Raw genomic sequence first — 15,900 nt, forward strand, 5'->3', positions numbered from 1 at the left:
ATACAAATTGATAAAAAGTCACACTCAGCAAATTTCCCAGTCACCTTGAGTTGCTAGAATAAAACTTCCGCCAAATTTTGATTGTGTTTACATGGTGTGTATTTATTTAGAGGTTGATTTACTGAAATATTTTATGTTCCTCAACCTTAAAGTATGTTGTCACGATAATAAATCAATGACCAACTTATTGTGTTTTGTTTATCAGGAAGCCCAGAACATCCTTGCTTTATCTAATGTGGACACTCCTTTAAAAGGGGGTATGAACACGCCCCTGACTCAGAGTGACTTTGAGGGCGTTACCCCAAAACACCAAGCCATTCAGACACCAAACATGATGCTAGCGACACCATACAGGACACCTCAGGGAGAAAGTGGAGGTAAGTATTACAGGTTATTTACCACACTGTACTTGAAATGATGCTAGCATTGATTCTTCCAATCCATTTTTTTACATTTGCATGCAGCTTTTTTTTTTTTGAAAAAAGTTAGTAATCCTCCCCTGAACTCTTGTTTGCAATCTCAGTAAATTTACTATCAGCTCTCTCAAACCTACGGTGGCCTACAACTGTCACATCAAATTAAAGTCACTCACATCAAATAAAAATCACTCACATCAAATTAAGATCACTCACGTCAAATTAAAATTACTCAGATTAAATCGAAATCGCTCACATCAAATACAAATCGCTCACATCAAATACAAATCGCTCACATCAAATACAAATCGCTCACATCAAATACAAATCACTCACATCAAATACAAATCGCTCACATCAAATACAAATCGCCCACATCAAATACAAATCGCTCACATCAAATACAAATCGCTCACATCAAATTCAAATCGCTCATATCAAATACATCAATTGGTCAGCGGCTAAGTCAATGAATGCTATCCCAAATGTTTACTCGGACTCCCACCTTACCGCCATATTTTGTACGACTCGATTTGTACGATCGTTCTTTGACTCGACATTAGTTAACTGATCAGAATTCTAGCAAATATGTAAAAAGGGGGTTGACAGGCCTACACGACTAGCCTATTCAAAGTTTGGCCCTCACGAGTATGTCTGAGCAATCGCCCTCTTCTGTAAGATACGAGCGGCGGATTTTTGTATAGTTCGCTCAGTACTGGTTGTTTCTATTAAATGCCAGTTTCTCATGAGAATTTGCTTTAGGTTTGGCACTGATGGTTGGTATTGTGTAACAAAAGGCAGGATTCGTTTGTTCGTCTTCGGTTTCTGTTGAAGAGCTAGTTTCCTGTTTTTGAAATTCACCTCTGAGAGGGTTGTGTTAATGAGGTCCTCTTTAGCAAATGTGCTTTGAAATTTGCAATTTTCTCCTCTAATATTGTTTAAGAGGAGTTTGTTCTGGGAAGTCTAAAGGCCTCTCCTTTTATGAAGCCTTTCTTAACTCCTTGTGGGTGACAGGAACTAAAGTGTGTATACTGAAATGTCTCTGTTTAAAACTAGTACGCACATCAAGGATTGCGTCCTTTTCGAATCGTTCGTCTTTGTAGATGTATGTGTCCGGGAATGTTGTTTCCTTATCGGAAATTTCAGCCGTAAAATTTATTGTTGGATGTTGATTGTTTGCTAAAATGGAAGACCGAGTATACATTGGGGATAGCATTCATTGACTTAGCCGCTGACCAATTGATGTGACGATTTGTATTTGATGTAAGCGATTTGTATTTGATGTGAGCGATTTGTATTTGATGTGGGCGATTTGTATTTGATGTGAGCGATTTGTATTTGATGTGAGTAATTTTAATTTGACGTGAGTGATCTTAATTTGATGTGAGTGATTTTTATTTGATGTGAGTGGCTTTAATTTGATGTGACAGTTGTAGGCCACCGTACAAACCACGGCCGTTTCGAAATGTGGAAAACACCGAATAACTATCCAGATGTTTCTGGTGTGTCTGACTTTGTTAACTGTCTCTCAAAATATTTAAATGGGTAACCGACTTTTAAGTAAGAATTTAGCTATCCACCAGAAAGAACTCTTTTAAGGTCAATTGACAATTCAACAAGTTAAGTCGAAGTTGGGACTCAATGAAACACGCACGTAAATCAACGAACATTCAATGCGTTTGCGGTTTCGTCTCATTCAACCGTAAATCGTGTTTTTTGTCCGCAGGCGTCACTCCACGTAGCATGGCTGGTACCCCGCACAGGGGAAGCTCAGCCACTCCTGGGCGTGCGTCTGTGAGAGATAAACTGAATATTAATCCAGAAGAGTCGCTAGAGGAGTATGAAGCAGGCTATGGAGCCAAAGAACAACAGGCAAGAATTCTCTGACATGTTCACTTTGAGAAAAGTAATGACCTAACGGATGGCGCGCTAGGCTCCGGCTAGAGAGGTCTGGGTTGAAGTCCTACTCAGGTCATTGTGTTGTGTTTTTGGGAAAAGCACTTTACTTTCACAGTGCCTCTCTCTATCAAAGGGGGTATAAATGGCTACTCGCGAACTTCCAACAGGCTCCTGCGCGTTGGTGAGAAATCTTACACCATGCATTATGCATCGAGATTGCCGTGTTCAGGGCTCGTAACTCAAGATGATCCCTCCCCTCCCCCCTTCATCACGTTTAACATGTTTATCTCTCCCCTCCCCCCTCAATCACGTTAAACAAGGTTATCCCCTCCCCTCTTTTCCCCTCTCTCCGTCATTACGTCAAACATGTTTATCCCCTCCCCTCCCCCCTTCATCTCGTCAAACGTGTTCATCCCCTTCCCTTCACCCTTCATCGTGTTAAACATATTTACAGGACTTCTTTCTCAAGACTCCTACATAATATAAACTATATATTGTGTTCATGCAGGAAGAACTGAAGGCTCAGTTGAGAGCGGGTTTAGCATCACTCCCAGCACCTTCTAATGACTTTGAGATTGTATTACCAGAGGTGAGGTTCCTTTCTTTGCTATGTACAGTAGTCTACCCATACTTGGGTTAGGCCCAGTGATTTAGAGATATCTTTTAAGTAGTTTCAATTTAGTATTTGCCCAAGCCATAAATAGAAGCCGTGCTCTCAGAAAAATTACCTATTCGTTTTTTTAGGTTAAGTAGTGTTTGATTTACTTTCATTTTTTCATTTATTTTCTCCACCTCTTGAATTTACACGATAAATGAAAGTTCAATTCTTCTTTTACTTAACAGACCGCTGAGGGAGAAGACGAAGAGGCCACAGATAATGGCTTTGTTGAAGATGCAGCTGATGTCGATGCCAGAAAAATGGCCATGAAAGCTGCCGAAGGTTTGAAACTCGACACTTATTTTATTTTTTGTTATTTTTGAGCATAGGATTTAAATACCGTCGAATGGCTTAGATTCACTAAGCATAATTTGCCCTACTGGTTTTAGTTTGATTTTTCAGAGTATAAATACATCTCTGTTGTTGTTTTGTGGTATTTTTTTTACAGAACTTAGAGAGTTAAAACGGCGGTCCCAGGCCGTACAGCGGGACATGCCACGCCCCTCGAATGTTAACGCTACTGTTCTAAGGCCGGCCAATGTTGAACCGCCCCTCACAGGACTACAGCAGGTAGAAAGGGAAAAGACCGCAGTCAATATTGATACCTAACACTGTTCGTTCGATTCGTTTCGATTTGCTGATTATTAGAGAGATTTAGCACTGCGTTTACGTGAAATATAAACGGAAAGAATTACGTGGAACGCAAACGGAAAGAATTACCATATGACCTTGTTTTTCCCTTCCATTTTTTCACGTTTTCCGGTTGCGTTTTGCCCTTTCTACGTGAAAGTAGCCTGCTTCGCGTGTACCGTGTACGTAACATTTTCTTCACTTTTTTTCTCACAGAGTAGAAGTTAATTGCTGAAAAAAGGGCACCAAAACTATTCTTTGTGGACAAAGCGTGAAACGTGAAAGGGCAAGCTGACATTTGCCGTTTCACGTAAACGCGGTGCTAAATCTCTCTCTTACCTAGGCGAAAGAAAAAAGAAAGAAAGAAAACACAGCTATGTTTGAAAATTCTATACGTTTCAAATTAATGCTTAGGTGAATTTTCTGCTTTAGGCGGAAGAACTCATCAAGCGAGAGATGGTGACCATGATTCGACATGACATCGTCAGTCACCCAACAGCTCTACAGATCGAAAACTTGACCCACAAGAAATCCAAGAATTCTGCCCAGGCTGTGATAGCAGCAAATCAAGCCGCTCTTCAAAATGAGCCCCTGGAATCGTTCTCAGAGAAAGAGATCGGTAACGCAAAGGAGCTTCTGGCGAAGGAAATGGAATTCGTCAAGTCCAAAATGGCTCACGGAGATCTGCCTATTGAGAGCTACACTAAAGTGTGGGAAGAATGCTATGCTCAGGCACGGTGATTTAACTATTGCTTTCGCACGACCCTTGACAGTTTACCTTGCAAATTCGTAGTAACATGAAATCATGTCCTTGATCCTGAAAATTCGTTTGTGAAGCCACGCTAGAGCTCTCTTTTGGCTGCCCAACATAACAGTTTGTGTAAGTGTAGGGTTAGAGAGGGACAAGTTTGAACTGAAATAATGGTGTCACTTCTAGTGTCACCTTCGCAGTCTTTTGGTTTTGTTCCGTCACGGAACGCTGTCTTCGAAAACCTTTTTTTTTTCTCGAAGAGATAAATCAACAGCTGCGAAGGAGATTATATGCCACCGTTCAACTGTAGCTATCGAGTGGTGCGTTTATTTGGTGCTGTTCAATTTTATGCTGTAGTAGTTGTCTATAAAAAGAACGCGATTAACGTTTTTCACGGGGGCGGGACAAAGAAAAATCCAAGTCCGCCGAGTGTGGATTCCAGTCTCTTTCGTAGCCATGGTTCGGTCTTGTTACGCAACACAATCTTTCTCGCGCCGACTACAGGAAATTGGTATACTTTCAATTGAAACAGGGGGGATGGTAAAAAACGCGTCAATGAGACTAAAAACGGGCGCGGGGAGACAGATAAACGGACCCCACCTGCTAGAGTAATTATGGTTGGGTTGGGTGGCCGACCAACTTAGCGTTAGAAATATAGTTGGTGAGCGTCAGTCTATGTCTATGTAGGTGAAAGATACGGAGCTCTATATTCATTTATATTTTAAAAGAAGTTCAATCTGTCAAACTAAACTGCTCGTATCTTCGATAGGTTTTGTTTTTGCCGACACAGCAGCGATACACAAGAGCTGCTTTAGCCAGCAAGAAGGACAGACTGGAATCCTTGGAGAAAAGACTTGAGGTGAGAGATTGTATCATCTTCGTAAATGTATATTGTGACGTGGACTCTAGGAGCTAAACGAACTACTTTTTCTCAATGTTTGTTTTCATTACTTCTAAAGATGAACCGAACACACATGACTGAAGACGCGAAACGAGCGGCCAAAATTGAAAAGAAACTGAAAGTTCTTCTAGGTGGCTACCAGGTAAGAATATTCTCTGTTTCTGTGTGATTTTACGTAGTAGTTTTTAAACCGTATTTCGATTGACGCTTCGTGATCAGATTGAAAATCGTCATAACGTTTATCAATACACAGGAAATTTTTAGCCATTAAGAGCAATTCTCTGACAAAGTTGGAAATGAAATTTTTAGCCCTCCTTCATTTTTTGTCTGGAGGTAGGTTACCTAGGGGGATGAACAAATACAGCCATATTTGGATGGGCAGGTGTGTTGTTGCCATGGTAACCGCACTTGATCACGTCAGCCTGAGGTCTATGTTTTGAACATGTAATTCACTCTCAAGAAGTAAAAATAAACGAGTCCGGTTCTCGGGTGTGTGAACCAATTGAAGTGAAATTCATACAAATGGTAGAGATACTCTCCTAGTTTTTAAAATTGGCCGATAAAGTATTTTGGGTTTTACGATGAAGAAGGCAATGCTCCTAATACTATGTTGCCTGTCCGCCATTTTGACAAGCTGGAAAACAAGCACAGCCATATTCTTTCCCAAAAAAAAAACAAATTAGTAGCAGAGCTTACATAGATATTGAAGTTTCTAAATATCATAGAATCTATTTGAGGAAAATTACATTTTGGTAATGGGTGTTGAAGACATCCGAGGCAAGTTGCAAAAAATTGCAAAATTTGAAATTTTGAGGGCTCCATTATTTGGCTCAAACAGGCTTTAGATAGAGAATATCAGCTTCAGAAATATTTTCTATCATCTTATCTGTTATCTACATTTGATTGATTAGGTTTTGACCGACGAATTTGATGAAATATAAATTGAAACAAAGCTTACCATGCAAGTTTTGGAAATTTCTTCAGGATGCCTTTGTTGTATAGTATGGGTCTCTTCTCAGTTCCCTCGCACCATTTTCTCGACCAAATTTTGCACAGACTCTAGCGGAAAGGTCAAATCTAACTGGCTAGCCTCACCGAACATCTACTTTTAAACCAGAGATAACCCAAATAACCCAAATAAAGAACAGTCGAACAGGTCAAACACAGTCGTGTGTCTAGTATCGAAATAATTCATCGATACAATTCATCCAGGAAGTTTATTAGATGCATCAAGATCACAGCTAAGCAAATGCATGTCTGTAACTATTCTGAAATAAGTCTTTGACTAAATCGAGCCGTACATTCCGTGGTGCATGGCTGAGAAGGGAAGAAATCGTTGTTTACGACCACACGTATGTAGACCGGAAATGCGATGAGCAAACCTGCTGACCGGATGTACTTTTTAAATGCAATTTTCGCGCTTTTTGTTTGTTTGTTTTTGTAGCTTCAGATAAAGCGACATTGTCGCTATATCTGTTTGCATCAAGGTACTCGATATGCCTAAACGCATACATTTTTTACAAGTGTTTTTTTTTATGTTAATCACGATGAAGCAAACTCGCTTGATATTTGTCAACATCACCAAGATTGTCTGGGGATTTACTGGAGGGGTCGGTGCAAAAACTGTCAAGTACAACTAGGTAAAAGACCAACCCAGCATATCAAGAAGAGACAGGAAAACTCATTCCCGTAGCACCCAAACTTTTCAATCCTGTTCCCAGTTTCCCGGGGTATGAGATTGCTCAACGTTTAATTTTTCCTTGATGCTTCGGTTTTTCGATTTTCGTTGTTGTTGTTTTTGTTTTCTTTGGGGGGAGTGGGGGGCTTCCTTTACCATTGCAATTGTAAAACAAACCCGTAAGAAGAGGATATCATTACACTTGCATCCAGTGTTACATCCCATTACATTTTGTTATATCCGGTCAGCAGTCGTGCTTCTCGAACTTCCGGCCTACGCGTTCAGTTTATTCACCATTCTAGGCTTATCGACTGTCGCAATATTGGACTCGATTTTAACCAAAGACGTTACTTTGGATTGTTCAAAGGCATCCATTTGCTTTTTACATTGATCTCGAAACATTTACTTTGCTTCCTGGTTGGATAATATTGATGAATTTAGGTGCCCGACGGCAGAAATCGCAAGTATTACGACCATGTTTTGACCTTGACAACTATTCTTTGCTAAGTGTATGCGGGCTACTTGTATCATCATCTCCCTCTGGTATGAAACACGGAAAACTGGATATTCGGTGGGAGTAAGCGTTAGAGTAGAGTCTGCGCTAGATTTGGTCAAGAAAATGGAAGGAGCGAAGGAGAGGCACTGGGGAGAACCACGCGACGAAAGCATCCTGAAGAAATTCCCAAAATCTTCAAGGCAGGTTTTGTATCAAGTTATATTTCATCAAATTCGTTGGCCAAAACCTTATCAACTAAATGTAGGTGATAGACAAGATGATAAAAGATACTTTTGAAGCTAAGTTTGTCTCACTAAAGCCTGTTTGAGCCAAATACTAGAGCCTTCAAAAATTACCCATGGCCAGAATATCATTTTCCCCAAATTGATTTTAGAATATTTAGGAACTTCAATATCTGTGTAATCTCTGCTGCTAATTTGGTTGATGTGGAAAGAGTGCTTTCGGAGAAATTAGGAATGTGGTTGTGCTTGTTTTTTCCTGCAGTGTCTAAGTGGCTGAGAGGGAACATTATAAGACGAGCATTTTCTTGTGTATAAAACCCAAAATATTTTATCGGCAAATTATATAAACTGGGAGAGTGGCTCTACCATCTGTACGAATTTCATTTGAAGTGGTTCACATGCATCCGAGAACCAGACTTATTTACTTTTACTTTTTGAGAGTGGAACTTTTGCTCAAACCATGGTCCTGAGGCCGACGTCATCTAGTGCGGTTACCATGGCAACGATACATCAGCCAATCCAAATGTGGTTGTTTTTGTTTATCCCCCAAGGTAACCTACCTCCACGCAAAAATTGAAGGGGGGTTAAAAATTTTCATTTCTAACTTTGCTTCACTTTTTCGGAGAACTGCTCTTAAGAAGTTACAGGGAAAAAATCAAACTGCTATAAGCGGAGCAAACTTTTAAGGAATGATTATTTTCATTTGGATTCTGATTGGTAGGAATGTCCGTGTGAGATTTCCAATTCGAAAGGCCAAACCAATACAATCCGGGTTACTATCTTCACGGAATTGATAACTTCTGGAGTACAATTCTATGGAGAACAGTACAAAGAACGAATAACACATGAAATGTGCAAATTTGTGCTTCTCTAATCAGTCAGCTTAAAACCTGAAAAGTCTCCTAAAGCTTATAAAACTAAAAATTTACTGTAAAGAAAAGTATAAGGGAGTTCTGCCTTTGGTATTTCGGTTTGATATATTTTTCTTCTTTTAGACCCGAGCTGTAGGTCTGACGAAGCAGATTAATGATCTTTACGAACAAGTTGAACAGGCTCACATGGAGAAAGAGACTTTCAGTTCTCTGAGAGATTACGAACTAAGAGCCATTCCAAAGAGAGTTGAGGTATTTTTTTGTGGTATTTTTGTCTTTCCGTATCAAGACTTCTTTTTTTTGTGGACGCAAGTAGAGGCCGGGCAAACCTTAGGGGAAATATTGGGCACATTCTCTTTTGTGAACTACTTTCACAATTTGATCTGTACTTGTGTTTATAACATAACCAAAGTAAAGCGCGTGCTCTGATTGGTCAATTTAGCGTCCTCCATTTGCCCATGGGTGTACGCTGCTGACGTGAGTAAATGCAAAGAGTATTTTTCCCCGCGCGCTTGTTTTTTCTGGTCACGTAACATTTTTTAAATAAAAGGGAACTCTTTAGCTACAATGTATCAATGTTATGTTATAAAACAAATGGTAAGCGACTCAAGAAGCTAGAGTCGCTCTCGGCTATCGCCTCGAGCGACTCTTACGCTTCTTTCGTGCTTAGCAACCTCCCGCGTGCATCCATAACTCAATAGTGTACGCTGTGGTGTTTACCATTTGTTAAATATGATTCATACTCTTGTGGATGCGAGCGCCACATTTTAATCTAAACGTTCGGGAACCTGACATTGTCTTCATCGGTTAATAAAGAAACTGTCCTCTTACAGAATTACTAATTTGTACACTTGTTAAAGAAAACTAAAATAAAGGTTAGGGTTTAACAGGAAAGTGTGGGGTGGTGCTGAGTCCTTCCCTTAGGTGAGGGGGGGGGGTGGGGACGGAGCAGTGAAGTCAGTGAGAACCTTCTCTTTATTACAGTACACGTTAAAATTTTTTTCTCCCGTTTCCTTTCAGGCTCTGAGAGATGATGTGAGAAGACAAACCGATCGTGAAAATCAACTTCAATCTCGTTATTCCAATCTTCTGTATGAACGAGGCGCGACCTACAGTCAGATGCAACACCGCTAAAAATCTACTCTTCCTCTTTCGTCGTCTTCAGGATGCCTTAATGTTGAAAATTTTAATACATCTCAAAACGCAAGAAAAAAAAAAAAAAAAACCGGACATTAATTTACTCTTGCAAATAATCGACTTGAAGATTTCTATCCAAAGAAACTTTGTTGTCATTGAAAATCTGTCCCTTGGAAATTCTCGTCACACTGAAAAAGATGGCAAGGTTTGTTTGTCGAGCTGTAACCTCATAGTTCATTTTCATCGAATTGTACAGCGATCGGGTGGGAACACTAGAAATCTGACCTCGTACTACTGTTGTGACTAGACCAAAAGTTGTTTGGAATAAAACAGTTGTTTATTAATTTCTTGGTGTTGTAAATATAATGTAGAATTTCTTCACGTACACGTAAGAAATATTCACCAATAGTTAGTTATGCTTTTATACAGCACCGCCTCACAATTGAGACGAAATAGAGTAAGCTTTTACAGAGGAATGCACCTCGTAGTTGTCTTTATTTGTTTTAAGTTAAATGTCTATAGTGTTGGATTCAGTGATTTAAAACGTCATTATTTAGTTCTTATTAACCAAGCGGGAGGTCTTTATGAGAGAATCTTGACCGAGGTCACCAGTACAGACCTCACTGCGTTCGGTCTGTACCAGCGACCGAGGTCAAGATTCTCCCATACAGACCGACCTAGCTCGGTTAACAAGATGTTTATTATATGGCTGTGTCTCATATGCCAATTTTTTATATTCTTTGTACCTTTTTTTTCTAGACCGGTCTGGATGGGAAAATCTAGAACGCTTTCAATATTGATTTCAACCAATCAAATTTGTGAATTCGATAGTTCCTAGTCCTGTTGAGATACAGCCATATAATAAATCTTTATAATACTTAGCACTGTACCTAACAACAGAACGTCAATTAGTCAAAACCTTGCTAGCGCCGAATGATAAAGTAACCCTCCCTTGTTCGTTTTACAGCTTTTTCAACAATAACTTTTAATCTAAACAAAAAGCTGTCAGGTCACGAACAAGTGAATCAAAACGATAAACTAGTCGACCTAACATGGTAAATTTGTGAAAAATTAATATATATGAACAGTAACCTGCATGTGGCGCGAAGATATGCACGAATATTTGTCCGCGGACGTTCATGTGTTCCGAGATGTGAAATGGTTTCCAAGAGCGAAACTCGCGGAAAACTGTGAATACTAACGAACAGATAATGTCCAAGGACAAATATAAGAGCATATTTTCGCGCTAAATGGAAGCTCTTGTGTTGATTATCCTTCAAATATTTTTTCAACGCGCAGGTGAAATGTTTACGAACAGCTTACTATTTGCTGTGCGTGAGATTTTTATATCACAGTGTTTCTGGTTAACAAATGGTAAACACCACAGCATACACTAAGGACGAAAGAAGCGTAAGAGTCGCGCGAGGCGATAGCCGAGAGCGACTCTAGCTTCTCGAGTGCTTAGCAAACCTCCCAAGTGCATCCATAACTCAATAGTGTACACTGTGGCGTTTACTACTTGTTTTATAACATAACATTGATACATTGTAGCAAAAGATTTTTTCTTTTATTTAACAAATTTTACGTGACCAGAAAAAACAAGCGCGCGCAGAAAAATAGTCTTTACACCTGCTCATGTCAGCAGCATACACCCATGGGCAAATGGTGGACGCCAAATTGACCAATCAGAGTGTACGCTTTACTTTGGTTATGTTATAAAACGATTTTACGAACAAACAAACATATCCCTACTGTATTTATAGCTAAACGCTCTCTTAACATTTCAATTAATTTTTTTCACGAACGCTTTCGTCGTTGAAGACGCCGTAAAATTGGGGAATATCTCTTGGTCTTTATCCTCGGATATTTCCCAGTTTTAGCTGAGGTCTATGCGATCAGGTCATGTGCTTAGACCAATCGCGCGCGAGAAAAAATATTTGATGCATTATAATGATTAATAATTGTCGATATTATACAACAAAACAGTGTCTTTCAACTACCCACTATCTCTAGCATACAAAAGGGGGTCTGGAGTTTGGTGTTTCAATTGTCCTATTTTGATACGATTAATTTAAAATGAGTTTCTGTTATAATATCAGCCTTGATGATTTACAATAGTTTTCTTTTTCTTCGTATTTTTACGAGAGAAAATAGACTTAAATTTACAGTGAAGGATGAGATATAGCTTATGGCCAAAGATAAAAGTTGGTTTCATATGTCTATAGAAAGATGTGGATCTTTTTTTTCACCAGATTGCCACCAACCTCTCTTACTTTGAGTGAAAACAAAATTTAGTCGAATTTTAGCGGGTGGTTTATCGTTCAGTTACATTGTATATTAACATATAATGTACTTTCATAATTTATTACATCCATTTTGAAATCACTGGTGGTCCCTGTAATCTGATTGGCTCTAATTGGTGCAATTTATTCACGAATTGCACCATTTTTTGCTCTAAATGGCATCATTTTACGCTTGACTTAGTTTTTGACACATGATGTCAGTCTTTCTGTTTTGCATACAAAATAAGATGTAAAAGCGTTTCCGGTTCCACTTATTATTTAAAAACCGGCTCAGTACTGCATCAGTAAAATATTTGAATTGACCAAGTCCTGTATTTGGGTGATTTCAAAATGGATGTAATAAAGTGGTAATTGAACTGAGTGGAGTGCAATTTTGGTCTGAAATCATACTTGTGATTTCAAATCGAACTCGCGCTGCGCGCTCGTTCGATTTCGAAATCACGCGTATGATTTCAGCCCAAATTGCACTCCACTCAGTTCAATTACCATTATTAACTCATTTACGTAAACTACATTATGTGCCCTCATACATAACCTACCTACCGTTTGGCGGGCCTTCGATGAAAATAATGGAGGATAGCAGGGCCTCAAAACCAATCTTGACTAGTTGATTAAAAAGCCGACCTTTTCAAAATTAGTTACGCTTTTTCCAATTTGTTTTTAATCATTAATTTCGTAATACGAACAAGTCTACAGTAGCTGTTATCAATACGGCCTGTTGCTTATTAAAATATAGTAATATACCATTAACAACTTCTTCATTACACGAGTGACTTGAGGAACCATTTTTCCGTGGCGTTCTCTCATTTATGTGGTGTTGGAACCACCACCTTGTCAGACGGCGTTTTAATGGCTTTACCGTGGGACCGCAGACCCATTAATTTCCGGCCTAAAGAAGGACACGTCGGATTACAATGTGGATAATTGCACTCCGTTCCGATGAGTGACGGACAGTCTCGCGTTTCCTGTCCAGAGGACTGGTACCAATCGTTAATCACCTGGTTTAGGTTCTTTCCTCTCATTAGAACTTTCAGCCAATCACTATGGAGTAAAAAGAACAAAACGACCCAAATGCTTAACTACACTTTTAAGCAGCAGAAGAATCGTATTTGACTGAATTTCTAACTAATTACATCCTACAACTGCAACGCCACTCGATTCTTTTAGATGCACCGTAAAGATGCGATATCGTTACGCGTCTGTTAAATCCTATCGGCGGCAATGTTCGGAAAGCGAAGCTTTCCGCCCGATGCACGATCGGAAAGCGACAAGTCACAGTAACTAACGTTTGCGGTTTTAGTCGGAAAGGATTTCAACAGAAACGTAACGGGAACTAACGATGACGCGAACGGTCTAATTTTCCAAGCTAAATATCCGTTTTTTTCCCCTTTTAAATGTTAACGAAACATGTTAAAATTTTAAAATCTTACTTACTCTTGATTGAGGATGCCATGGGATATGCAAGATGGCGCAAACACCGCGCTATGAGAAAACAATGTGAAAAGTAAATTTCAAACTTGTAATTGATTACAGTGGAAGGTTGGTTACCAGACATTCCCTTAAACGACCGCGGATACTTTCAGCGGTGGTGCAATGACGTTTCCTGTGCAAATGCAACATTAAATGGACGTCGCCAGCAAGGAAATCGTTCTAGCCTCTTCCTCGTAGCTGTATGTCAACGTACTTTAAAGGGCGCATTTAGACGGGATCCTGATTTCTACAAATTGAAGAAAGCAATGAAAAGAAAATCTCACCACGACAGTCCTTTGGTTCTATTAAAGGAGTCCCTCACTTCATTCCCAATGTACAATACCCGATCAATCTCCTTCTTAGATGGTTTACTAGATTTCATAATATTCGCACCAATTGACCACACCAACTGTGCACTATCATACAACCACTGGAAAACGAACAATGGACCTGTTTCGAAGCAAATTTGGAGACAATTAGAACGGATTTTCTTTGGATTGGGAATATCATTGGGAATGTCATTTGTAAACCCTTTTCGTCTCCTCCACTATCATTGTTTCTTATGGGTTTGCATTGCAACTTCGCTGCTTCTGTTTTTGTTTCTTACAAAACGTAAATTTCCTAAAACACTAAAAAACCTTGAATTGTCTAGAGCATAAACTAGCTTCTTCAAAGTTGCCTTCGTTGAAGAGCGTTTTTGAGAAGCTCCGTTTTGATGGACAGTTTGATATGATCAGCGCGAAGTAGGCCCAGCTCCGAGACTGATAAGGTTGCTCTTCTGAAGTTTTCAGTTAAACTTTTCGTACCCCTAAGCATTTAGATGAACGTTTTGAAATTTTCTTATTTTCAGTTAGACTTACTATGTTTCGGAGACTTATCGTCTGTATGATATACATGTTCACCAAAGAAGCATTTCCATTTTTTCTGAGGATTTCTTCTCGCGCAGTCGTCGGGCACAACGCCTCTCCAATAACTAAAAATAAACAAAAGCTAAAACTATATACAAAGTTTTTCATGGCTTAAGATGTAAAAAAAGAGCTGAAAGTATATACGAAGTTTTTCATTCTAAAGTCCTCCTTAATATATGAAGGCGCCAAGTAGAACAAAACACTTGACTTGGTCCTACTAAACTAGGCGCCAGTGATTCATACCTGCTAGTGCAAGCGGTAAATAACGCGCGCGAAGATCAGAGGCACAAGCATATCTGATCTTTCCTCTCACTAGCGTTTTAGCCGAGAACCTGTTAAGCAGGTCACGTGATCACTTACGTCATTCCGATGCTGATCATGTTGTTTTCTTGGAGTTTAGCTCCCTGGCAGTGTTTCCCTCCTGCAGGACACGGAGGAATGTCCAGGTACCAGCCGGAATCAGCCAGGCCTCGAACATCGATTTTAAGGCCACCCATCTCAAGCCTTTTAACAATCCTGTCCAAGTTGAGAATCACGCCGATACCACCAGCGCTGAGGACGAAATAGGAGCGAATCATTAATATTCGAGTTTTTAAAAAAAGGTCTTGTTCGTTTGGAAAATAGCGTACAACAAAGATTCTGAGTTCCCACGAGGAATCGAAGCCCAGACCTTCCTTCGAATTCTGCGCTTCGTTGCCACTCAACTGAGCTGGAGAGACCTCTATGGTGAGTTAGGCCATGACTAAGTTCAGATGACATGTGTTCAGCATACTGTAAAGATTGACCCAGGTTGAGGGGAATGGCACGAGTATTTTAAAACCCAATCACAAGGCGAAGTAAAGGAAAACTTACGCAATCTCAGACTGTTCTCAACCTTTAATCACACCTGTAGTTGGGTCCTATTAACTGGCTCAAACTTTATTCTGAGGGAAGCATGTTAAAAAACCCCTCAGAAATTTACCCTTCCAAAGCAAATAGACCTGGTTTGAGCCTTAACAACTGAGTTGTTTTCTAAGTTAACGAAAACATGAGAGTGAGATCAGAATACCTGCTTCCTGCTACAAGAAGACGTTTGGCATTATCCAGACCCTTTGATGTCAGCTCCATAAACACCCTTTCCAATATTCTGCTTCCAACAAAGGAGAATCGCTCTGAAAAACACGAAGTAAAAAAGTCTTGTACCTACGGCATGGGATTGTAGACCCCCTCAAACTACTGTAGGTAGTTAAGACTGACCGCAGAGCTGGATGTGATGAAATCTTAAAAAATCTCACAGGCGTAAAGCTCTTTGCTTGTGATCAATTATTGGAACGAAGTATCAGGAGACGTAATGAAATATAAAGGAAGGTAAATGAACAGGTGTGTACCTCCTGTTTCACTGGCGGATGCATTGCCAATCCATGCATCACTTGAGCAATACGGTATATACCTGACGACAAAGTAACAAACATTAATAACTTTTGCTTACAAGTAGGTACACGTCGGTCATGAATACATACAAACTTCTTTCCCAAATGGTAAAGGAAGTACACCGCGGTT

At 39.7% G+C, this 15,900-nt stretch overlaps 2 protein-coding genes across 5 annotated transcripts in view; one reads left to right on the top strand and one right to left on the bottom strand.

Moving 5' to 3' along the window:
* LOC111322523 (cell division cycle 5-related protein) overlaps positions 1-10,024 on the top strand; it is a 20,560-nt gene extending 10,536 nt beyond the window's left edge. Inside the window, exons 13-22 of the mRNA XM_088731055.1 lie at positions 206-377; positions 2,143-2,288; positions 2,824-2,904; positions 3,159-3,255; positions 3,422-3,543; positions 4,036-4,335; positions 5,124-5,213; positions 5,314-5,397; positions 8,667-8,795; positions 9,564-10,024. Coding sequence (XP_088587181.1) covers positions 206-377; positions 2,143-2,288; positions 2,824-2,904; positions 3,159-3,255; positions 3,422-3,543; positions 4,036-4,335; positions 5,124-5,213; positions 5,314-5,397; positions 8,667-8,795; positions 9,564-9,677 — 1,335 coding nt within the window. The 3' untranslated portion in view covers positions 9,678-10,024. The remainder of the gene's footprint in view (positions 1-205; positions 378-2,142; positions 2,289-2,823; positions 2,905-3,158; positions 3,256-3,421; positions 3,544-4,035; positions 4,336-5,123; positions 5,214-5,313; positions 5,398-8,666; positions 8,796-9,563) is intronic.
* The window catches only part of LOC111322493 (palmitoleoyl-protein carboxylesterase notum1a), a 23,619-nt gene continuing 17,714 nt past the window's right edge, over positions 9,996-15,900 (bottom strand). For all 4 annotated transcript variants that reach the window (XM_022925598.2, XM_088731057.1, XM_088731058.1 and 1 more), the window contains 7 exons: positions 15,729-15,790; positions 15,410-15,512; positions 14,722-14,913; positions 14,314-14,426; positions 13,738-13,903; positions 13,418-13,465; positions 9,996-13,024 (listed from right to left, as the gene is read on the bottom strand). In XM_022925598.2, the coding sequence (XP_022781333.2) occupies positions 12,787-13,024; positions 13,418-13,465; positions 13,738-13,903; positions 14,314-14,426; positions 14,722-14,913; positions 15,410-15,512; positions 15,729-15,790 (922 nt within the window). In that variant the 3' untranslated portion in view covers positions 9,996-12,786. The remainder of the gene's footprint in view (positions 13,025-13,417; positions 13,466-13,737; positions 13,904-14,313; positions 14,427-14,721; positions 14,914-15,409; positions 15,513-15,728; positions 15,791-15,900) is intronic.

Source organism: Stylophora pistillata, chromosome 8 (genome assembly GCF_964205215.1).
Source record: "Stylophora pistillata chromosome 8, jaStyPist1.2, whole genome shotgun sequence".
In the NCBI taxonomy this organism is placed as follows: domain Eukaryota; kingdom Metazoa; phylum Cnidaria; class Anthozoa; order Scleractinia; family Pocilloporidae; genus Stylophora; species Stylophora pistillata.